A 26,493-nucleotide genomic window follows, 5' to 3' on the forward strand; every position below is an offset into this window, starting at 1 on the left:
AAAACAGAGTTTTCATTCATATCTTTACATTTAAATAAGACCATCTTTAAAGCAACTAAGGCCAATAGGAAAAGGGGACCAGGAACTAGAGAAAAGGTTAGATCAAAAAGAATTAACCTAGAAGGTAACACCCACGCACAGGAAATCAATGTGAGTCAATGCCCTGTATAGCTATCCTTATCTCAACCAGCAAAACCCCTTGTTCCTTCCTATTATTGCTTATACTCTCTCTACAACAAAATTAGAGATAAGGGCAAAATAGTTTCTGCTGGGTATTGGGGGGGGGAAGGGAGGGGGTGGAGTGGGTGGTAAGGGAGGGGGTGGGGGCAGGGGGGAGAAATGAACCAGGCCTTGTATGCACATATGAATAATAAAAGAAAAATGAAAAAAAAAAAGGTTCACGTTTCTAGAAGAAAAGGCTTATAAGATATTCTTGCTGATTTTGAAAACTTATATACCTCAAAAAATTTTGGAACTATGTGGTTATTTTTATCTCTACAATGTCACATAAGTAAGATTTTTCATTTTCCTAAATGACAATGTACCTTTCCATTGCACAAAATTGACAAAGCTACTTATTGAGTTGTCATCTAATTGCTTCAGAAACTATTCACTAAATGACAAAGCCAGCTCAAAAGGAGAACTTCGACACATCATGAGGAATGAGGCAGGGCATATAAAAAAAAAGTACGAGTTGTAGTTCTGAATCCCCGCAAAAAAGGAGAAATAGGACCCAAGTGCTTCCTGGTCAGCTGTCTCTCCCCAGACCTCAGAGAGAGCCTGGGGTGAGCGGCCGAGAACTTGGTGTCCATCTGTGAGTCACAGGAGTAAACTTGCCTGTGTACCTTTTCAGTATTTCTGGGTGTGGCTGGTTTAAAGGCAGCCTGATAGGAGGAGAACACAGGTGACTTAGGATCCCTCACCTATGTCGTCATTGTTTGTTTTTTGACCTATGTGCATAAATACACACACACACACACACGCACACACACACGGTACTCACAAATGCAATGTCAGAAACAGACACTAGCTGGGGAAGGTCGAGGGAGGCCCAGGCATGGAAGAGTAAGGAGGAAAGGGTACACCCCCTCAGAGTAAGAAGAATTTGGAACATCTGTACCTCCACAGTTATTTCCTTTCTATCACTTACACTTGGATGTTGCATATTCACAGAATGTGGACACACAGTCAGCTGAGGTGTTTAGAACACAGTGCTAACTTCTTCCTTCTTCCTTGCTTAGTCTTCCTTCTTTCTGCTCTGTTTCACAGTCTGTCAATGGAACACTAGCCCTCCATTGTCTCAGTATATCATGAAAGGGGAAGACAGCACAACACAGTAGACAAATCTTTACAAAATCAAAATTGCTTCCGGGAAAAAAAGCTTAGCACTTACTCTATTGACAAGTCAGAAACTTCATGTTTCATCAATATGCCCATTTGTGCATGGTCTTTCATCGTGTACCTTTTCATGCATTTATTTACCTCTCATGGGAGATTTTCACATCCTACTTTTAAAGCCAATTTAATTTATTGCCAACAGAATTTGCCTACCAGATGCTTGATACCCTAAATTACAATCAGATAAGGCAGGATATTAGGGGTCTATGATTCTCTGGGATAGATATTTGTAAGTGCACATACAGAGTATCTATGATGTTCAGATTACAATAACTCCAGCCTTGCTCTTATCATTATTCCTGTATGCTTGTGATAACTTAGGGGAAAAATCACTTAAGTATAATCACTTATCCCTTTGTCTAAAGTCTTGCGAATTAATTTCTGGAAAGTTCTCAAGTCACTAAATGAGAGGATTGTTTTCAGTGCAAGTCTAGGATGCTCGACTTATTTACTGGTGTCATTTAGCTCCTCTCTGATTAAGAGAGGCCACAGCAGCACTTGTGCACTTTGCTTTTACACAGAGGGAAGGATGCTCTTCCATGTGAATAATTGTAATTGTTCAGAGATATGAAACACATCAACTCCCTATTTTGTTTTTCCTTTCTACTTTTATTAGGACCTCACGTTTAGGGACTGTACCTGATTGGCCTTTATTTGCAGCTCTATTAAGGTAAACAAATCTAGAAACCTTACTTAACAATCATAGAGCCTTGTGGTTATTATGTCATGCTTCTCTCCTTAATATTTACCACTATTCTTGTTATAATGTACTTAGTAAGCTTACTGAATTTTGCTTTTCTTTGAACTTTTTTCTTTCTTTTAATACTGGAGAAACTCTGGCTCCCTGAGGTCTCTGCCAGTCCTGAAACCTTTCCATCTGACTACAGCCAAGTAGACACCTGGGGCTTCAGACTTTGGCCTAGAGTCCTTTTCTTTAGGCATCAGCAACTCCCCCAGGTTCTTGCTCCAGCTCTTCTGTCTAAGTACTAGGTCTCTGGGCTAATTGTCTTTAATGAGCCTGCCTGGGTAACTATCTTTGCTATAACCACAAGGAGATCTTACCTTCTCCACTGAGAATTCAGTTTATTAAAAAATGCCGACCTATTAAGATTGCTTTCCTTTTGTATTCACAACTCAAAATAAAGCAAGGTCTGAGAGCTCAGATTTTTCTGGGAAACTACACCACATGCACCTCCCTACAACAGTAACTGTAGTCTTTACTATTTAAGTACTCCACAGAGCTCCTCGCATACAGGAGTCCACTTCAAGTTTACACAGTGGTTTTCAGTGTGAGATACCCACCAACAGACTCAGCATCACTTGGGATTTTGTTAGAAATGTAGAGTTACACCCTACCCAAGACCTACTAGGTCAAAAGTCCTGCAGATGGGGCCCAGAAAGCTGGTTCTTAACAAGCCCTGTGGTGCATTTTGATGGGTACTCATTTGGGGTCATCTCCCCTGTATAGGTCACATGATGTCAGTATCCTCATTATACTTACTTTTCAAGAGAGTAAACTGAGCATCCTGGGGATTTAATCATCTCTCAGAGTCACACATTCTCTGTTAAACTTTAAAGCTGAGCTAATATATGGAAGAAAATAACAAAAAGATGCAACAAAGCATTTGCACATGGTAGTTAAAAGCTCAGTGAATAAAAACTAATCAAAAAGTTCTCTTATTTTCAGTCATTATAATTAACATAATTCAATACATTTGCATTACAAAACAAAAATGCTACTATATGTTAAATCTAAGATATTAATTGATTTATCCTAATTTAAGATTGGTATTTCCACAACCTAACAGGTTTGTATGTATTAGAAATAGAATTATAAATACCATTTCCTGTAAATGAATAAGTACCTTAACAATCAATTAATATTAGTGGATTTAGAAGAATTAATTTTAAGCAGATCATCCTTCTTACTTTGATATCAGCTGCTGGATCCTTTCCCATTACAATGCAACCAGCTTGCAGGGCACTATAAACATCTGCTCTCCCCTAGAAAGTGTCCATATGAATATTAATCTAAAGACTTCAAGTTGACTCCCTGTCCACGGGATATGTTTAAATGCCACATGTGTAAATGTGTGAGAGCATTTGCTCCTTAAAGAGACTTGACCCTGTGTGGGAAAGGTTTCTGAAATATCTTAGCAAAAATCCTGAGTTAAAAAGGCGCAACTTTCTAGTGCTAAGAGTAGAGCCAGAGGGCTGGAGGGAGGCCAGCTGATGGTGGGGCAAAGACTATCGGTTGCTTTTGCAATGCTAATTGGCCAGTTATTCCCTCCTGCCTTTTCTCAGTGTTTCATCCAGTGATAAGAGCAGCATTTTCACTTGACTGTTCTAAGCTGGGTCCATAGTGAAGACAGGATTTGTCTCAATGTATTTCTTACTGTAACCCACAGGACATTCCATAAACCAAGGAGTCTGAGCAAGGAAGTATGAAGGAATGGATGCATGGGTCTGGACATTTCTAGATCTACATTTGCCATGAATAGCAAGAAAGGTTCACTATAGAGAGGCATAGTTACATTTTTAAGATCATTGCAACAACCAATAGTGTAACTTTGGACCTTAGTCAAAGGTCTCTGTATTTCCCTTCACTCCTTATTTGTTTTGGTCTGTTGCATAGCAAAAACTCATTCTCTCTGTTAAGTTGGCAGCCAGATATGGACATGAAAAGTTATTCACTGATTTTTAATAATGTCTAACTATGAAATTAATATCCATATTAAAAAACTTGTAAGTGTGTGTATGAGAGAGAACTATTATCAAATCCTGGCAAACATATTTGATGGCATGTTGTTATATATAGTCATAATTATTTAATTAAAAAGTGTTAAAGCAACCTAAAGAAAATATGGAGATACTTGTAGTGTACAATCTTTATCAAGCTTCTCTCTTCAGTCTTATCAATTCATCTTGTACATATGATCAGTAAAATCTTGTATCTAAATGCTTAAATGCTTTGTGTCTCACATTAAACTTACACACCTTTCTTTAAGATTTTGCTTCTAGCATTTTTTCCTCCTGTGAATATTCTCCCTTTTACCAATTGCTCTTCCCATCTTATTAAATTTCTGGATTTTTTATTAGCACCTTATAGTTGCTAAGAAGCCAGAGTAACTTACACCACATGGCCTCTAACAGTTTGACTCACCTAACTTCCTCATACTCATTTACTGCCAGGCACACTTTCTCTGTCAGCTTTGTACATATGGGAGGCCATTGGCACTACTGATATAAGTACATTCTGTGTGTCAGTGCCATTTATTTGTCTTCTTCATGGTTCTATGCATCCAGGAAAGGAAAAGACCACATCTTAAGTCCTGTGTATGCCCAGCACCTAGCCAAGTACTTGACATATAATGGGAGCTTAAAAGATATATGTTGATGGTAATGAGATTCTCACTCTCAAATTGTTTTCTGAAATTGGTAGGCTTAAAATACTATATCAAACAATGATCAATACTCGGGATGTTCTAAGCCAAATTCGCAGAATAAATGTGTATAAATCATGAAGATAGGAGAGCATCTCCCAGAGAATTTGGAAGTCACTCAAGGATGAAATCGGGGAACTGATGACTGGAATGTGTAATCCATTGTTTCAATGAGAAAAGTGCTGGGTAATGAATGCAGCCCTTCATGTTAAGATAGACTCCAGAAAGCTACATAGATCATGATAGATGATGTTACGCAGGCCAAAGAATTCTATTGAAAAAGACTTTATGAGTCATATGTTTGGTGAAAGAGCAAACTATAAATTGAATATTAATAAAATACAAGGTATTCAGAGGAAAATGAATGGCTGGTGATGGGACTTGAAATCAGGCATGTGAAGACCAGCTGAATATGTGGGGACATGGGAATGGAGGAGGACTGCTTTCCTGGTAGTATGGGAATCATAGCAGAAAAGGGAAGGGGTCAACACCTGTAGTTGTCACTACAAGATCCAAAAGTCCATTCTATAGAAGAGGAGATAGACATTTTTATATTCATGTTGTGCGAGAAAACAACTGGAGTTTATGTGTAAACACTGGGAAGAAGATGGATTCTTAGTCTCTTCCAAATCTAGTCCTAAAGACAAAATCATCACAAGATATCTCAGGACAGTAAACTAATTCTATCCTACTTCTGAAACAACTATGACCTTTCACTAGATTCAGAAGCACCAGCATGAATAGGATGAAACTAATTGGCTGACTACTCTGTGGTAGATACCAATGTAGGCATCTTATGCTCACATTTTCCCATGAGGCTTGCCATATAAGCTTAGTTCAAGGGGCCTTTGAGTTTCCACTTTAGTCTAGCTTCACAGACTACTTCTCTACTGGAGCAGAATGTGTTCTGAACCCAAGCACAAAACCCCCAACCTTTCATCAGTGAGTATTGGCTCTCAATTGTCATATGTTTAACACTGGCTAAAGTTTTATCTAGTAGTTTATGTGTTTAGACTTTCTGGACAAGCAGAGTTTGGCTGGTAAATTAGTCCCATCAATTATTCCTACAATCCCCACAACTACTTCTTGTCCAGTCATAATAAAAACTTACTGAATTCTTGTGAGTATGTTTGCCATTGCAACCAGAATGGCTGCGAAACTGTTAAGCCATTCTAAGGGATATTGAAAATAAAATGCATAATGTTTTTGAATGTTTTTATAAGGTTTTGTGTTCTCATCTTATATTCTTGACATAATTGATTGTCCCAGAAAGCTAGATGGAGGAAGCTTAAAAGAATGACAACTTAAATTGTCCCTGAAATGTTATAACAGATTGAAAATATGTAGCTACTTTAGTTTTGTATGAGAAGAGGAAAAAGATCTTGATTAACTTACACAAAATCATGAGAAATGTGTATGATTTAAAAATAAGACACCATACGTGAAACACAAATATGAGTAGCTCTCCTTGAAATATAAGTCTGACAAACACTGGAAAGTTAAGGAAAGTGCCAATGCACATAGAAGGAAATGCATTTTCAAAGCATTCCCTATTTATATAAGATAGAGGGATTCATGATAGGCTTGGATGCTACACATGAAGAATGCAGTGCAGAAAGGTTATTCATGAACACTACAGGAACAGTAAGTGTTTCTCATGGCATATTTTTAAAAGTGAATTGTAATAGGACTTTGTCTGGGTGAATTTAATTAAAAAGATTCCTTCATTCCAAATAAGTTTATACACTTCACAAAACACTGGCTCAAATTGCTGCTTAGAGTTAGAATTTTAGTATTTGCATTGTTTTAGCATGTTCATACATAGAAGGGGGAGAGACTTTGGATCTGCTAAGATTCTAAAAATTGTTGCTAAGTTTGTCCCTGAGACACCTTCACGGCTGATTATTTAGTGAAGCAGGGAGCTCTGGCTTGTTCATAAATCATGATATATCACTAAGAGACTGCTTGGTAGCCTTATTCATGAACATTCCATTCAGTGCCAGATCAGAAACTCTCCAAATTGGATTTTTAGGGCATGAAGATTTGCTACTATCCATTGGTACTGAAGTGAACTTTGTGAAATAAAATAAATCTCTTGGGTACTGGTAAATTGAAGTCAAATCTACAATGCTATGTTTTTAAAATCAATTTTAAAAAAGATCTTACAAAGTACATCACATCAAAAAATTGAGGCTCTGCAAAAGACCAAGTGAAAGTATATATGTGTTCAAGAGAGTCTTTAGTTCATTGATGTGCCATTCTTAATTAAGTCAACAGGAGATAGTTATTGACAATTTCAGAAAAGTTAAGCAACAACTTAGGCAGTTCTACCCAAGCATCTTTTTTCTTTATTGCTCTTGCTTTGCTATAAGACTTAACTCTGATGAATCCATAGCCTTATTTCCAAGTTAAAATTAAAAACAAAAAGTTAGAAAAAATTTTAAGATAATTCACTTAAGACAAAAACGTAAGCTGTGCCAAACATCCATGAATATAACCTACAAAGTAGATTTTCCATATTTTTGTAAAATGATTGTATAACCCCCTGGTTTAGGTTCCTAGATAATTTCAGAGTTTCTGTACTATCTGCCACATACATAAATACTGTCAGGTATAATTGTTGCTTTCTTACTTTTATATTTAGCAATGTGTGACTTAAACAATAATATTTATGTTATTCTTACAGAGCACTCCTGACAAGGCTAACATCTCAAGTGAGAAAAGTTCAAAAAAAGGTGAAACTTACAACATCAAATATAATAAAGGAGAAACAGTAACTTCACTATCAAATATATTTAGGAATTAATTTTGGTTTTGAATTACTGTGTGACCAGTTTCTGGTTGTGTGAGTTTAGGTCTCAATACTTCTCTCTCTCTCTCTCTCTCTCTCTCTCTCTCTGACACACACAGAATAATATTTGCTTATAGATGTGGTGTGTAATAAGTATTCATTTAACCAATATTCGTGTAAGTGGACACTCACTTTTCCATAGTTACTATATATGACTTACAATAGAGCTCCTACCAAATGTTACTGTATTTTACTCTTTAAACTAGATGCTGTGGTAATCTGTTCTTGAATCATTTCTTCTCCCACTAGTCACAGCTGACAGCCTAGTCCTACAGCATGAGCATGTCTGTGGCGACGGTAGCTAGAATTCACTGCTTTGCTGCACAGAGAGTCCATTGCCTTTCCTGTTTTCCCTGCCCAGCATCTTTCACTTGTCCAGCAAGTCAAGGCTGTTTGGGGTGTGGAGTAGGGCTTGGGGACAATCTCCTCCCTCTAGTGAGGATCTAAAAGCCTTGATAATTCTACAGTGCTTTTAATAACCATAGAAAAAATTTAGACCCATATGTCTAGTAAAATTAGGTTGAGAGGCTACATGGACATAGAAAAGGGAGACTCCTGCCTTGCAGGAGCTTGGTGTTATTTGGAAACACAAGTAAACCAACAGGGGCATGGAAGTGAAAGATGCCTTTTGTCAGTTGCTCCCAAGTATAGAGAAATCCTTATCCCTTGGAATACATTCTGATCCAGAGGGTAGGCTGAAAGGATGTCATTTGGTTCAGAAGAAAATGAAACTTGGAACTTTTTTTTTTAAAGTGAGACAAAATAACTCAACACTGAAATTTCATCTGAAAAACAGCCAGTTTTGATTGAAAATGCCAGGGAAAATAAATAGTCCCACATCTATTTGTCCCTCTAAAGTCAACATAAAATCTTTAAATTGTTCCTCAAAATGGAAGGTGTGCTTATTTTTCTTTTCAAACTAAATGGCAAACCAAACAAAAATTGGTAAAAAATATTGTTGGAACTTCAACATTGAGAAAAAATGAAATAGCTTCCAAAGACTATTTTTAAACTGGAGAAAACCAATCCCTTCTAAGAATATTACAATTTAATATTGCAAGCAACCCATAATAAATATGACCATAAAAATATTCTTAAGATTCAGCCTTGCATAACTAATCTCAGTCCTTCAATTAGAATCCCAAATGATGGGTAAGAAATTAACAAATAACAATGAATCTAAGACAGAATTTTCTTTTCAACAAAGTAGGGCTCAACATAAATGTGAATGTATACAAATAATAGCCATTTGAAATTTTTGTTGTCATTGATTTAAGGGGGCAAACAACTAGAAAGAGTCTGAGAAGGAAAGGATATGTTATCAGTAGCCTAATCTTCACATTTTAAGTACTATTAGAAAAAAAATGGTGATTTTTCCCCTGAGCTAAAAATAACATAAAATAACACATTATTTCATTCAAAGCATGAATTTCCAAGGACACTGCCAGATGACTTTTGCTGCTTCTTTTAATTTTCTCACTCAGTAATTTACTGACAATCTTTTGCCTACGTTGAGATCATGCCTGTGGGCCTGGGAGCATGGAAGTGTATTTTAAAATGTGAGCAAACTCTGCCTCACTCTCAAAATGAACACTGAATACAATGACAGGATAATTCCAAACTTCGTAATTGTTTTATATTTTTTCCCTTTCAAATGGTTTTCAAATTTTGGATGTAGACTCTTCCAGCATAGTGGCTCTAAAGTTAGGCCAAAAGATAAAGTCCCTTGCCAAGATTCCAAATTTGGGCTACTTTGGTCAAGTGAAATAAGTGATTTAGTTGGGTCATTACAAGATATGTAAAGTGTCTTGCACATAGTAAGTAAATGAATAGGTACATAGGTAGATAGATAGGTAGGTAGATGATAAATTAGATAGATAGATTGATAGATGATAGATAGATTGATAGATGATAGATAGATAGATAGATACTTAGTAAAGCAAAATAATCTCATTAACAATCAGACATCAGACTTTGGTGGCGTATTACTCTCTTTTTCATAGATGAGGAAGTGAATCTCAGTCAGTGAGTTTCCCAAGTTGCCAGCAATAGATGAACAAGCTCTTTACAGCAGACATTGTGATTTTCCTTGGAACTGGAGTCATGCTGGAGATAGGGCTGATGTGTGATCTAATTATTTCTGAATGGGCACTCAACAGTTATTAAGCTACTAACAATCTGGGTGCAGGAAAATGACAGAAACTCACTGGCAACCATCATCATGTCTAAATTTTATTCATTGGAAGAGAAAAAGATGTCCTACCCAGATGCTATCTTCTTGCTTGTACTGTTTCCAGTTGCGCCCTGTGTCGCTGAACATCAGGCTGTAACTTGTCACCCAGTCAGAGCTTCCGTATCTTCCCTGCGTGGCCACTGCTGTAATCTCCACTCTGTTTCCCAGGTCCATCTGGAGCCACTGTTGAGCGTTGGAATCTGCTGGAGACCAACCACCAGTTCCTGGAGCAGTATGTGAGAGAGAGAGAAACAGAGAGAAACAGAGAGAGAGAGAGAGAGAGAGAGAGAGAGAGAGTAAAGTCTCACACAGCCACAACTTTTGTCTGTCAAAGATAAGTGAAACAGCATTTAACCCAAAATATGCCCCATTCTCTGTCTCTACAAGTTAATTCAAATATTTCATATATATATATAATATTCAATATGTTTCATCCTCTCTTCCCTCAGCAATTTTAGTACCATCTTATAAATCCCTAGTGGAATTCATTTTGTTTCTTTCTCTTCTTATAACTTCAGTCTTTGTAGATGTATATACAAACCACCCTTACATCCTCTCTCTGACTGATACCTCCTTCCTTTCTCTCTTTCCTTCTTTCATTCCTATTCTTTTTTTTCCCTATTTCTTATCTCTCTCCAAATATGGACTATGAGCCTACTATGGACTGATAGTTTACTATGATTACAAACATACAAAAAAAAAAAAAGAAAGGAAACTGAATAAGCCTTTAAGGGTCAACATTCACTCATTCAACATTTTTCATTGAGCATCAGGAACATGCTTGGGAAAGGGAGAGAGAGAAAGAGAGAGAGAGAGAGAGAGAGAGAGAGAGATGAGCAAAAACATGTAATGTGACATGAAATGAATCTTCACAAGAGGTAGACAGAAGTTACTATAAGAGCACAGGGGACTGAGTGCCTCAGGAGGTAATCAGAAAGGCCCTCCTCAGAGAGTGACACTAAAGCTGAAACCTGAGGAAAATGCAAAGAGGAAAGTTGAGTAGAAATCAACAGGGCAGAGGAAACAGCATATGTAAAACCTCAGCAGCATGAGATATCCTGACACATCTGGGATCCATACATAGTTTAGTGTGCTCGATGCACAGGAACATTCTAACATATAAAAAAACCATTTGGTCCCCACATTTCACAATTTATCAACACTTGGACTTTGCAGAAGATCAATATTAGCTCTCTCTTAATGAGAAGATTTTTGCTCTATGCTTTTTGTTTTCATTTCACATAGGAAAAAATGTCAATATTTACTTCTGCTGACTGCAGAGTTCACAAATTCTCTGAAACCTGAGCAGGAGGGACAATTGCAGAGTTTCTTATGATGTGCAGGGGTGGCATGAAATCAACCCATTTGTTCACCAACTTGCTCAGGTCATAAGGTTGGAGAGTTAATGGAAATCTTGGAGAAATAACAAATTACTTTTCTTTCAAGTTATGTCATTGTGAATCATTTTATTCATGCCCCAGTCTGCATTCCTGCCCTGAGTTGGACAGGGGGCCACTTAGATCTCTCCTTGGTAGCTTAGTACTTTTCTGGGCCTTTGTCTATACTACACAACCAATATGGAACTGTACATGAAGACCCTGGAACCAAAGGACATGAGGCAGAGGTCATTCTGGCCATAAGGCACAATGTCATATAAGTTGTGTTTGATCTTCTTCCCATAAGCAATCTCTAATAGCTACTTTGATAAAATTCCCCCCACCACCAATCACCAAGAAAATATTCAAATGCAGGGAAGCACATTCAGCATGCACTATGGACTGTGTTCTAGTAAGTGATTTGCAAGACATGTACACAGCGTGGATATTGCTGATGTTCTAATACTCTTCTCTGTACCTTCTGTATAATAGATATACAGAATTCAGTTTAATGACATTTTCCAGCTTTCCATGTTATTACACTTACAGCCATATGATCAAATTCTACAGAACAAAATTATAAGTGAGGAAAAAGGTCCTGGGTCCCTGAATCATCACATGGAAGGAGGTCCCTGGGTACTCATATTTGTGCACTAACCATCAGTAGGAATAAGACCTAAACATCTATTGTTTTTAAGACATTGATCATTGATATGCATTTGATAATGAAATTTAGTCTACTTTAACACCTATGCAATATCTAATTAAGTGAATAACATTATTCACATCAAATAGTTGAAGAAACAGATCCTGCAAGATTAGAAAACCTAGCAACCTAGATTCAAACACAGTTAGGGGAAATCTAGCTGTTGTTAAAAACCTAAAAAAGAGGAGGGTTTGAGCCGGCTTCTGAGATATCAGCTCCACAAGGACATGTTTATCATCCCTTCTGTCTCCCCAACATATTCACAATTCCCAATCCTTTCCACCTTTCCCTAATGTCTTAAAGCTGACAGACTGGAAAAGACTTTACATTTCCAGAAAATTCAAAATTATTTTGAAACTACTCATTACTTTTACCCAATTCCTGCTGCCCAGTTCTGAAGCAAAGTTGCTTAAATGATAGGGAAAAAAGCAAAAGTTGCTTAATATGTTAGAAAATAATTTTATCAGGTGATCTCTCCTGAATAAAGTGTAAATGATTTTGTAGTTTTATGTTTTATACATGTAACATTTTCTGCCAGCATGTCTTTTGTGCATAAACTGAGAATCTTATTACTTATTAGCCATGTGTGATTTATTGCATAAAGAATATATACAGTACTAAAAATAAAAGAATATGTATAGAATTTTGTAAGCTATCACAGGACCTTTGCCTTTTTTCACGATCATAACCATTTTTAAAATGAAAATCTTCAATCCTTAGCCATTTCTATTTCATTTTGAATACTTTACAATTGGTCTTTTTAGGCATGCTTTAGAATTTTTCCTTTATTTCTTATAATTAGCATATAATAATAATTTATGCTAAAGATGGAAAAAAGAAAATGAAATAAGAACTTTCCCTTGGAAAAAAAAATCACAAAGGACCAACCTAATCCCAAGTAAAACCACAGTAAAATGAATCAAAAAATTAGATTTAGTGCTAAAAAGATTTCTTCAAATTTGTCTAAAGAAAATAACTTCTCCCTTTTGCCCACAGGATAAAACCTTGGCTTATTAATCCTGCTGAAATTAACCAAAATGTAATACTTGCTGTTAGCGTTCATTAACACATCAAGTTAAGAATGTTCTGAAACCTAAGAGTCTCAGCTTAAGCACTTAGGATGGAGGGCCAATCCCTGGGTGATAATTGCCAAGGACTCTTCTCCTGCTGTTGAAGATGCTCCCTGCATTACAGCTAATAGGCCAAACACGCAGGGTTGCCATGGTTGCTATGGCAAACATTTTGTTTGTACCACCAAACAATAAATGTGTTTTTGCAAATGATGAGAGTGGCCTGAAGATACTATTTGTAGTTTCTCTAAGGACATACCACATACACACTAGCTTCCTATTTCTGAATTATTTCTGAATACAGTGTATCACATACACACAAGTGGATACATTTGGAATGTTGGAGGTATTAACTAAGACAATATTTCTCATAATTGTGACTGAAATGGTAATGCCTATTAACTACAAACATTCTCATAAATCCTGCAATTTAAATTAAAAATCATTAAGTGGAAATTTAAAGGAAATATTTTAAGTTTAAAGGAAAAATAATCTCACCTTAGATTTTACAACATCCAGAATTTGGCCATAGGTTTTCAAACACAGGATACAGAGTGATTAGGAGGTTATGTCTTAGTTTATTTCTAGCACATCAACCCTCACCCTCTACATACTGGACTATTTGACTTTCATGAAAAAGTGGGTAAGGAGATGCTGGAACAAACATCAAAAGCTCTGGTTCAAGAATCAGATGTGCTCCTGAGGTTATATTGGATGAAATATTCACAGATGTGCACAATCCCACAGTCAGGATCATGGGACAGCTTTTCCAATATCATATAACCAGTAAGAGACCAAACAGGGGATTCAAGTTCAAGAAACCTGGATCTCACCAAGCTCTTTACATTGCTACAAAGAGCCTCTCACCATTGCTACAAAGAGCCTCTCACCAAAACTGACAAGTCACAGTCGTGCTCATCTTCCCCCTTCCTCATGAGAGCAATTCTCATTAGAACCATAGTTCTTACTTTATATTCCCTGATGTGTCTCACTGGATTTTCATGGCAATCAGCAATACATTGCTAATTTCCCTTTGTTAAGGAACAAAGTATCCTTATAAATCCAACTAGTTAATCTAGGTTGTCTGAATTGAGACTACTCCAGTCCAGTTCTTCTGATTTCTAGAACCTGCCTAAGGTTTATAGGGTCTGAAGTCTTATACAAGCAGAGAAAGACTGATGGAGAATATTTGCAAACTTTAAAGTAATATAAGAATCCAAGGTATTCTGACTCCTGATAAGTTTCCCATTCAGTCTCCTATACCAAGGTGCTAATCATCAAACCTCAAATTCAAACTTCACATGCCAGGGTAGGCTCTAAGCATAAAACCAGATAACTGGTAGGAAAATCCAGAAATTCCACAGTTTCTACACCTATTTCCACTCCTAACCCAGAAGGGAAATAAGAATTGATTGATGTCATACACTGGACATGGTCACAAAATGGATTACACACAGGTCTCTGCCAAGAGATATTTAACACCTATCATTCAAAAATGTGTCCACTTAGCACAGGGCCATATGGGGCAGAAATAGTCACAAACAGCATACAGCATTTTCAGACCTAATGTGGTCTAAGAACACAGTGTGGTGTTTTTAATTTCCTAAAATAAACCCTAGAAGAAATAAAGACATAAATGTCCCCTCCTATTATACACAAGACCCTATAAACAGCCAATGCATTCTCACAAATGCCTGCAAGACTAGCTAGAATGACTAGCTGCTTCTTTAATTATTAAATAGCTGGTGCCCCTGTAAGCTAAGGCCCTGTGAGTTTTTCAGGGACAAAGTACCTAGTTATGGTAATAAGTAAAGTGGCAATGGGAGAGTAGAGAAGGAGGCTATCTTTTTAATATGTAACATTTTATGGTGTGTAAGGGTAATATCACCATTCACACATGTGCTTTCAATGATCCTCCTCTTAGAGCACCGTCATTCATGTGTAATAAGAAATGGAGCTGGGCAGGGACCTCCATGGCTGTAAAGCTGTTGGCTGTAACATGTCTTCTTCCTGCCACTAGACAGATGCAGTAGGGCAGGATGCTGCAAGGCAGCACTGGCCAGCTTCCCACACAGCCATGCACATATGATTTTAAGGACTGAGGAGCCTTCCAGAGGAAAATAAAGTAGGAAATTGAGCAAACACCCTGTGGTATTCAAGATCAAAATCTTGTAGGGAAACCTGAAGTGTTGCAGTTTGAGACCAATTTTCAGAGAAGAATAAAAAGAGCTCCTGAGAAGTAATTCAGGTAAGGGAGGGAAGGGACTGAGTCCCAGCCAGACCCAGTTATTGTAGCCAAGGGCTGCCTCAAGAGCAACGTCAGGAAATGGTTCTGTGTACCACTTGGTTTAGGTTTCCTGGAAGTCAATTATGAGGCAAGGACTTGAGTGTAAGTAGTTCATTTGGGAAGAGATTCTAGGAGACCAGGTGATGGTAAAAATGATGAAAAATAGACATGGTGGAAGGCAGCCATGATGCATCATGAAGCCCCATGCCTGTGAGTGAGCATGACTCCACCAGCATAGAATACCTCACAGGCATATCACCCGAGCAGGAGGGAACTGAAGTTTTCAAAAACCAACTCTCTCAGTTAGTAACTATGGCTGCTGGTGAAAAGGGTGGTGTCAAAGATCTGCTTCAACAGAGAGGGGAAGATGTAGGCATCGGAGTGGAAAGTGGTTCTGCAGGGATGTTCTTGGTGCTCCACCTGGATCCTTCCTAACAAGTGGACTCATTCTCCAGCTGTGGGTACCAGCCAACAACCTGAACTATCACCTTTTCAGAGATTTGTTTTGGCCAAAAATAAGCCTTTTTACCTTACCTCCATCTCAGTATATGTCAGATTAATATACCTTTTAAAATATAGCTCCCATTGTTGCAAGGCATACCTGACTTTCTGGTGCAATCCATCGTCTAAAACTTTCTTTGAGCATCCAAAAGAGACTCTTGTCGGTGGAAATTCTTACCAGAGGCCCCACCTTCACCCAGTTTTACTTCCCTCATAATGCTGTTTCAAGAGAGTGCCCCACAAATCACTTCAACAAGAAGCTCCATCCCAGGTCAACTTTGAAAGAGTCCTCAGCACCATTTCTAAGATGGCTCTGCAATGAAGGGTAAAGTCTAAGGGATGGAGGCCAGGTCAGGCTCAGGGACAGAGGCTGCTCACTGTGTGTCTGTCTGTGTGTGTGTAGTGAGAAAGCTCTGTCGTTGTTTTGAACGATGAACATGTCTCAGGCTACACTGTTGTGAAATCCTCCAACAAGTACCTTTCCTTTTGGAAAGTGCAATCCCAGAGGCCCTGATGGATCAGGAGAAGATATTTGCCTGTCCATTTCACAGTCAGAAGTTGTACAAGAAGGGAGGCAGACTGTAGGAGTAAGGTGGGACTCAGAAGACTTTGAGGTTTTGAGGAAGGGAGGATATCTCATATTTATATCCCTTGAGGACCTAGGACTGATTCATATATACATAAAAAACAATCAGGAGTTTTTAGAAACTTAAGTGGGAAGGTCAGGTACATAAAACTAGAAGACTTACTAATTGCTCAATATGGTAGTGGATATTGACATTTAAATTTGGTTTAATTTAAATTAAATAAAAACTTTGATGTGTGACTATATCAGCCACATCCCAAGGCTCATTACCTTTATAAGGCCATTGACTGCCCTGTTGGATGCCACGGTTAACTTTTCTTTCCTAAAAAATGGTTTTATTGGTTACTGTTTCTCTCAGTTTTCTTTCAAATTGGATAGAGGCTTAGTTCTATTTTAATTTGGCAGATCAATAAGCTAACTCTACCCATCTGATGCCCAGGCCTAAGGGACTTTCAATGAATTTCAGTGGATTATTTATACTTTAATTAATAAACATAAAATTATTAAGTTCTATACTTGAGTAAAGCAGTGTAGAAGATTTAAAAACAGAATAAGTCTTCCTGCTTTTAGGCATGTGAAGAAAATAAATCATTATCCAAATATCTTTGAAGGGAAAATGGAGAATTGAAATTGGAAGTCATTTGAAACTGTAGATCTCATATTGCTGGCATTACTATTTAAAAGCCTTTCTCTCCTAAACAACATGCTTTTTACACAATTGAGCAGACTACATTTCACTTGGTTTCTTGTAGCAATTTTGTTTGAAAGGTAGTTCCCAGTCTAGGTCTGGCATATGAGTTATAAGGATCATTTTCTACCTTTGTGACTTTGTACAAATAGGTTTCCTACTTCTATAAAAATAATATGTTGAGTGTCTATTCTATCATGGATCAAATAAGATGACATATGCAACTTATTGGTGTTATGACTATGGAAATACAAAAATTAAACATAAATACAATTAATTGTGTTACTCCCAAAGCTTTACTTGGAGTACACTTTTACATTGAAGAGGAATTCTAGCATCAGGTAAGTCTTCCATCAGGAAGTTACACTTTCAGTTGGAAAATGCACAAAATAATCCAATGAAATGGAGGCAGAAGAGACCATACATTTCAAGAGAGTGGAATGTTGATGAAAAGCAATCTCACTGAAATGATGTTAGAAGCAATAAGCAATGCTGAGAGAGAGAGAGCGAGAGAGAGAGAGAACATTTATAGATATGGTTAATTATTCTTTTAGTCCAGGTCAGATGACTAGTGTAAAGTCAGTCACGGTAATACCACACCCCTTGATGGCTATTGCTTTTAGGAGTGGATATGTGACCAAATGATGACAAACTGAACATGAAAGAAAACCTTCTGGTGAAGGGGAGAAGGGTGGTCTTGGGTCCTGGATCCTGGAGGATTTTCAGTGCTCTAAGCTGTGGTTGTCCAGCCCTCACAAGCATCAAAATTACTTGGGGAACTTGAAAGCCAAGTTGCAGGACCTACTGGCAGAATTTGTAACTTAGAAAGTTGGTATGAATACAAATAACACGCATTTCTCTCAAGTTCCTAAGTGACACCATCATGCTGCTGTGCTGGAATTACTCTTAGATGGCTTAAAAACCAGCTCAGAAAATCAGTCACTTTCCAACAACACCACTGTGTCCTACTGTGAGTTCTGGCAGGGTTATCAGCTCCAGAATGATGCTGACAGAAGCACAGCCTGGGGTGGGCCAGCCCATATGGAAGAGTTCCTTTTATGTAGGGTAATATGTGTTATTTTTACATTATAGTAATACAAACAACATACGTAGATACACTAAAAACAAATTATCCCCCAAAACATGACTGGGGATGTATCTCTGTAGTATAACAGTTGCCTAACGTGTATTAAGCCCTGGGTTTGCTTCCCAGTCTCTCCCATCCCATAAGACTCATAAAGCTTGGCTTAAATGATTATAGGGTGATCACTCTCATAACCACCTGTTTCCTAGATAGAAATAGGGATGCCTCTCTATCTTTTTGTGCTTAATCTCAATGATTTAACATTTTTCAAGCAGTGTGAACTAGATTTTCCATTATTTGTTTGCAAAGCTATGTTAATATAGGTCCCCTAAAAAGCCTTCTGATTGCTGTGGATATTTTTGTGGGAAGATATTCATTAGAAACAAGTCCTTAGGAAAACAAGCAATAAATGTTCTTTGGTAAAATCTGGATTTTTATCAAATTTGTACTTTAATTAAGGAAATAAAGTTCAGACATAAGAACCAATTGCATGGATGAATATAATTGAGAAAAGTGAGAAGTTTAAAGGGGAGCTTGGGAAGGGACCAGCATAGGGAAATTGTCATTCTGGGGAAAGAGGAAGTGCAGGATTTTCACTCCCATTTCCTGTCCTTAGAGTTTGTTATATGCTACCAATTTTCACTCCATATGGTGTGTTCAGTAATCTCTAGCTCATCTAATGACATTTTCATAAAGTCAAAGTGAAAGACTTCTAGCAGAGTAAGTAGTACCTAACTTCCCCAGGCTAGAAAAAGCAAGACTATCCACTATGTAGTATGCTATTCAAATACACACACACCATCCACATAACCTATCTGTCAACCATGCCACACATGTATGTCAGTGGTTTCATAAGATTATAATGGAGCTCAAAATTCTCTATCACCCACTGACAGTATAGCTCTCATTAATGTAGCAATGGAATACATTACAATTTTGTGGTGCTCCTGGTGTAAACAACCTACTGTGCTATCGGTCACATAAGCTTAGAGCACATACAATTATGGACAGCACATAATACTTGATAATAATTGACCATGTTTCTGGTATATGTATTCTCTGAGAAATACTTTTTGTTATTATTTTAGTATCACTCCTTCTACTTATTAAAAAAGTAAGTTCACACTGGTGCCAGTAGCTCAAGCTTATGATCCTAGACATTTGGGAGGCTGAGATCAGAAAGTTCAAGATTGAAGGCCAGTTCAGGCAAATAGTTTGCAAGACCCCATCTCCAAAATAATCAGAGCAAAATGGACTGGAGGTGTGGCTCAAGGTATAGACAGCCTGCTTTGTAAGCATGCAGCCCTGAGTTAAAACGGCAGTCCCATCAAACAGTAAAATTTACTGTGAAATATCGTGCCATGTTTTGGTGGTAGCAGCCTCACACGTGTCATGTTTATTGTGTGTCTTGATTGTATTGAGAGACCAGCAAAATGTAACCCAGAGCACCTAGGCTTATGTGACTATACTTTGCAATAGTCCCGCAAAGATAAAATCAGCTTGTGACACAGTTTTCAGAATGCGTCTTTGTTGTTAAGTGGTACAGGACTATATTTTATTTTCTGCTGATTGCAAAAAAAAAATTGTATGCACAATAATGAACTGTCAATCACTAAACAAAAGTGTCATTAATAATCCTTCTCTTTTCCATCATTTTATTTTAAAGTTATAATGCTGTAAGTTAAACACAAAGAACTGATAAATTGAAGAAGCTCTTATCTCGCTGTGAAGTATTAGAAACTTCGGGCTGGTGATTCAGTGAGTTAGCATTTTATGGACTGCAACCTAGAAAAAAAAGTCAACTTGGCCTTGAAAGGAAGTGATCAGTCATCAGGAAGAAAGTAAAAGTTAGAGCACATGAAATTTTTTTTTTATCAGTTTTTCTATGTTAAGTGGTGATACTTAGATTCTCGGAAGCAGGGCATTATTAGTAAGCAAAAGTGGCCATGCAATGCCTTTCCACTCGTCACCGCTTTGTTTTGCAATTAGCCTGGCTGAGCTGGGACCATCTCCCTGATCTGTCTCCATCTGAGACAGTGTCCCAGGGCTCCTGTTAAGTAGCAGAAGATTTTCACTCTGCACTTCTCAGTGATTGCAGGTGTCCTAATAAAAGAGGACGCATAGGGCATTGTCTAAATATCTAGGTCAAGGCTTGATAGAATGCGGTATAATCTTTGGGCCACTGAGGAGGTGCATACATACAAATCTCTTTCTCCTTTAGATCTGAAAATCCAGATGTTTTGTGGTTAAAATACTAACACACATAATATCAAAATTACCTGACAAGGGTGACTATTGTGTTAATAATGTCTTTATTCAGATTAAGATTTTAGATCAACATGAATAAATATATTGGTTAATATGGAGTTAATCAGACTTGTAATCCCAGCTACTCAGGGGATGTATATCAGGAGGATCTTGGTTTGAAGCCAGCCCAGCCAAAAAGTTAGTGAGACGCTACCTCAATAAATAAACTAGGCATGATATTCTGCATCTGTAATCTCAACTACACTGGAGGCAATGGAGTATCAGGGTCTGAGGCTGGCCCAAACAATCATGAGGGCATGATTCAAGTAGTAGAGTGCAAGTCCTGAGTTCAAACCCCAGTACTGGAAAAAAATTGTGTAGACAGACTTTGATTGACAGCCAAATCCTCAAATTAGTTGAGTATCCTTGAACCAGTGACTTATTTTCTCTGATGCCTTCCCATCCACTTTACTGCCAGAATGTGGTAAGGCAAAAAGATCAGAACTGAAGGACCAAAAGACTCAGGAATGCTCCAGAATTGTGCATCTCAACTTTGAGTGTATGGATACAACAATAGTGAAAGCATAAATTGTGACCTAGCAGGTCTGGGCAGAATGTAACAAGCTGCATTTTTTACAAGCCCCTTACAGATGCCTGTTTCCTCCCATAGGAACACTTTGAGTAGGGAAAAGGACTATGAGGAAGAAAAGGGAAGAACGGGTATTGATGCCTACCATGCCAGAAATGAAGGAAAGAGCATGGTAAAACAAGAGGAGGGAGTTGTTTGAATTCTTTGAATGGTTTCTGCACATCCCACTGTCGTTTCAACAGAGTATATTATATCCACACCTGCTTCCATATGGAAGCCTGGAGCATTCTTTAGCAAACATTGTAGCACTGCCTATGATGGGATCGTCACCATGCTCCCCTGGCTGTCTGGAACATGTCTCTAAAGAGAGTCTAGGGTCTTTGCACTTATGAACCCTGATTCTTGCACTGTTCCCAATTCCCATCTCCTCATAAAGAGTCCAATGACACCTAACTGAAAAACAGCTTCCAAAGATTTTCACTGATCCTTAGTGTTTTGTAACCAGTGCTGCCCAAAGGGAAAATGGGGACATGTACACATATTCTGTGTCAAACAGGGGACAAAATCTTTAAGCCTCTTCATCCACTCATATGCCCAGGAAGCTGAAAGTACTGTGACATCAGAAATCAAATTCTCCATGGCAACAAAATTGTCATGCTGGAAACATACAATCTCAACTTACACAGGAAAGCATCTCAAAAATATACTCAAGCAAAGAAGAAGGATAAAAATTTCAAGGGACAAATGGAAAACATAATTGTTTGCAAACTGTATTTGGAGAAAAAAACTATCAGAAAGGGAAATACAAACCTTTCCTCTTAGGGGCCCAAAGACGTCTGTTCCTATATGCCTTTTAATCATATAAAATAACTTAAATCCTTGCCCTTATTTTCAAAATCTAGCCCACAGCTCCGTGGCTTTGTACTGGGTCACCAACTCCTGTTGACAGTGGTGTTTCTTGAAGTCCAATTGACTTGATACCCTGATCAAAACCTTTCTTGCCACAGAATAAATCACATTTGATAAAGACAGATCCTTCCTAAGCCAGCATTATATAGATTGACTTGGTAACCTAAGCTAGTGGTGAACTGACCCCAGCTTAATGTTTTTTGTCATTTATTCAAAAATAATGAGTTCTCTTTCATGCTTTTCATTTTCTCTGTGTGAGATGAGATGGAAGCCGAAGGGTCTACAAAAGTGAGAGAACAAAAATTCCATTTGGCAAATCCCCTCCACAGATGAGATAGCAGTGTGGAGCCTATTACGGCCCAGCTTTAAATACCTAATCCCCTCCTCGTGGGCTGCATTTACCCAGATCTTGACTGTCACAGAAATAGCTTGGGTCAACAGCTGTTTCCAAGATTTTTTTTTTATTAGAGAGATTTGTTTGTTGTTGATGGAACTCATTTAACTTGCTTTACTCAGGGTTGGAGGTGCTCATCAGACTTCATTGCCCAGTACAGTGTTCCTGGTGTCTCCCTTCCACTTGGAATGACTGACATTTCTGCAAGGACACATTTTCCAGCTGTGCACTTTCTGAGTGTAGTCAAACATGTGTATGCATGACTTCCTTGTACACTCTGGAGGTAACGTAAACTTTAACCATCCATCCTCAATGCATGCTAACAGTTTATATGATGCCCAGGGGATTTGGAAACTTTTAATGATGCTCAAGGACTTACAGGGACATCTATTGATGTGAAAGAGATCAGAAGTGTTGTTGCAGCTTAGCACATGCAATTCTTTTGGGGTGGGTTTAATACAGTGAAAACCAAAGGTTTTACAGCTTAGATTTCATCTTTTAGGGAACATGAGGGAAATCTTTGACAAGTGTGTGGAATGATGTATGTTGTAAAGTAAAAAGAGCTCATTAATTGCTGTGACATGTATTCAAATGAATGAATACAGTACACTAATAAAAATGCTAAACCAAACTTGGGAATTCTAAGAAAGTATAGCCTGTCCTTTCAATATCATTGTGGGCCACTTTTTAACAAAACCATTTAGTGATTATTTTAATTTTCTAGAAGAATGCATGTGTCATTTGTTTTTGCTATTCGCTGATTGATTAGATCCTGGTTTCTGTGAAGTTACATGTTAACTTATCAATGTCTGCCTCATAGAGAAGCTTAACCTTGAGTTTCAATATCATGTAAGACATGGTGACAGTTAGCTTTAGTGCCAATTGATTGGATTAAGGGATGAGATAGCTGGTAAAATATTATTTCTGCTTGTATCTGTTAGAGTATTCCTGGAAGAAATTGGCATTTGAATCAAAGGACTGAGTGAAGAAGATAAGCCCTTACCCATATGAGTGGGCACCACCTAGTCCCTTGAAGGAAAAGATAAAATAAGAATTTGCTTCCTTTTCTGGATCTCAGACAATTAGCTCCTTTCGCACTTTGGATGTCAGGATTCCAGATTTCCAGGACTGTGGCTCTGAGCCTTGCATAGAAAACCCAGGTTTTCAGGCCTCAGACTGAGTCACCTCATCGGCAGCCTCAACTCTCAGGCTTTTAGCTCAGATGACACTACACCACTGGCTTTTCTGGTTCTCTGGTTTGCAGAAAGCATTTCATAGGCCTCCAGAATCTTGTGAGCCAATATCCACTAATAAATCCCCTCTTGTCTATCTTTATATCCTATATTTGTTGTATTTTCCTGGAGAACCCTGACTAATGTAGACATTAACTCCTTTTGTACATACTTTGCAAATTCTTCCTAATACTCTTTTCTTTCCCCAGTTCTTCAAAGTACCCCTTGAACACGTTTTACCACCTTATGGCTTTTTTCCTCAATGAATTGAATAATTTTGCAAGGCACTCATTCTGTCTTTGCATGAGAGTTATGATTTTAACTTACTGAAAATCATACTTTGACAAGTATTTATTCCTTACTTATTTTAAACTATCCCCTGGGGATGAAAAAGGTGAATGTATATGTTGTTACATCCAGCTTAGAAGAGATGGTTGTGTGTGGGAGAGAGGGCTAAAAATTAGTATTGGGATACTAGAGTTTGATATCATGTGGTAAAACTGAAGAAGGAAGAAGGGAAATGTACAATGCCCTCCTACAGGAGAAAAGAACTGAGGATAAATGAAACAGTACTCTGTTAGGGAATCTGTTAGGAACAAAACAATATTAGCAGTTGAAGGGCTGAAACAGAAAACAATGAGATAGATCTCTGAATATCAAAAGGGGAGGGGGCGGAGAGACTGGAGATACACCCACTCATTGCAAACATCATTGCTTTCTAAAGTAAGTAATGCTTTTTTGAATATGATAGGAAACCACAGACAAAAAAACAAAAATAAATAAGTTGGACTTTCACAATTTAAAAAGCTCTGTATAGCAAAGGAAACAATCAATAAAATCAAAATGCAACCTCTAAAGTGAGAGAAAATATTTACAAAGTATATATCTTATAAGAGGTTAATATCTAAAATACAGGAATACATGTAAGTCAATATTGAAAACCTCCAAATAATCCAACATTAAATGAACAAAAGAGCTGAACTGAAATTTTTCCTAAGAAGACATACAAGAGAGCGACAGATACATGAAAAGGTGCTTAATACCACAAACCATCAAGGAAACAGAAATCAAAACCACAATGAGACATTACCTCACATATAATAGAATAACTGTTATCAAAAATATGGATGTATTGGTAAAGATGTAGAGAAAAGGGAATCCTGTGCATTATTGGAGGAAAAGCAAAATGGTACAAAAATTATGGAAAATGGTAATGAAGTTCCTCAAAAAAGTTAAAGATAGAATTACTACATATTGGAGTACTCCCAGAGAAGGTGTATATGTGTGAATGAAACCATCAAAATCTCAGAGGTATTTGTAGCCCCATGTTCACTGCAGCATCATTCATTGTAGCCAACACATGGAAACAACCCAACTGTCTGTTGATAGATATAAAAATTTTCAAATGTGTTGTGTGTATGTATACTATTTTTCATCCATAAATAGGAAAATCTCCTGCCAGTATGATACCATAAATGAGCCTGGTGGGCATTATGTCAAGTGAAATTGCCAAATACAAAAAGACCAGTCCTCCATGACCTCACTTATATAGAGAATCTTAAAAATGTTGAACCCCTAGAAATACAGTAGAATAATGGTTGCCAGAGGGGTTGGGAATGGGGGCAATGAATAGATGTTGGTCAAAGGATATCATCTTGTATTTATAAAAAGAATAAATTCTGAGAATCTGAGGTACAGCGTGATTATTTAGCTAATATTCTATTGTATACTTGAAACTTCCTGAGATTAAGTCTGATATTCTCAACACACAAACACACAGACAAAGAAAGTTATGTATGGGAAGTTATGGATGTGTTAAGCAACTTGATTGTGCTAGTCACTTTACAATGTACAAATATGTCAAATATCATACATTTTTGTTAGCTATACATAAGTAATACCGGGGGGAAATAAGTGAACTAATTAAAGTGACATACAGCTTTCCCTCTCTAAAGGACTAAAGCAATGCTGACCATTTGGGCAGGACAATGTCAAAGGTGCTGTGTATAAGAGCAAGTATGTGTGAATCAGACTTCCCTGGTGAACATGTGGCTTGAATACAGCTTTCCCCCTCTGTGCCACAGCGTCTTCCACCTTTGAAACAGAAATAGAAATAACACTATATGCCACGTAGTTTTGTAAAGATTGCATTGGTATGCTTTAAGGGCTTGGAAGAGAAAGGGCTTCTGGCTAGTGCTCAGTGTATTGTTCTTGTGATTTTCAGCTGTATGCTGGTATCATAAGCTGATAATAGGACTGTGAATTCCTGGATGCATAATCCCTTTATTCAGGGCAGTCTCTTTGACATCTCCTTGAATATCTGACAGCATCCTAGATTCCATACCCTGTGGCACCATTAGCTATTTAGAAGTATATTTGAGATGTGTTTCCACTCATAAAATAGAAGGGAAATTTTAAAGGAATCATGGAAAAGGGGTATTTGTGGTTATCATTGCCCTAGAAAGACAAGGCTTAATTCTGGTTTGACAAGGAGAAACCTGTCATTATGTTTACTTAAATTTCTAATATCAGTTATCTTACAAGTTTTCTCCTTAACTTACTGAGTTTTACATTTGTATATCTACTCAAATGTCAATATTTATGAACAATATTACATAATTACTTTTATGGTTTATACCATAAATATAGTTAGACATACTAGCATTGTATTACATGTGCATATATTCTATACAGGTATATATAGAATATGTTTGCATATACATACACATGTATATATTATTTTATCCATTCATATTCACATATACAGTAAGGCCTTTGGGTTGTGCGCTTGCAGATTTAACTAAATGGGGATGGAAAATATTTGAAAAAATATTGCTTATGAGCTGAGCACACCGACTTTTTCCTTGTCATTATTCCTCAAACAATATAATAAAACAAC

At 37.5% G+C, this 26,493-nt stretch overlaps 1 protein-coding gene across 3 annotated transcripts in view; it reads right to left on the minus strand.

The window, feature by feature from the left end:
• Positions 1 to 26,493, minus strand: part of Cntnap5 (contactin associated protein family member 5) — an 826,603-nt gene that overhangs the window by 607,943 nt on the left and 192,167 nt on the right. For all 3 annotated transcript variants that reach the window (XM_074070497.1, XM_074070498.1, XM_074070499.1), the window contains exon 3: positions 9,956 to 10,149. In XM_074070497.1, coding sequence (XP_073926598.1) covers positions 9,956 to 10,149 — 194 coding nt within the window. The remainder of the gene's footprint in view (positions 1 to 9,955; positions 10,150 to 26,493) is intronic.

The sequence above is a fragment of the Castor canadensis genome, chromosome 4 (genome assembly GCF_047511655.1).
Source record: "Castor canadensis chromosome 4, mCasCan1.hap1v2, whole genome shotgun sequence".
Classification (NCBI taxonomy): domain Eukaryota; kingdom Metazoa; phylum Chordata; class Mammalia; order Rodentia; family Castoridae; genus Castor; species Castor canadensis.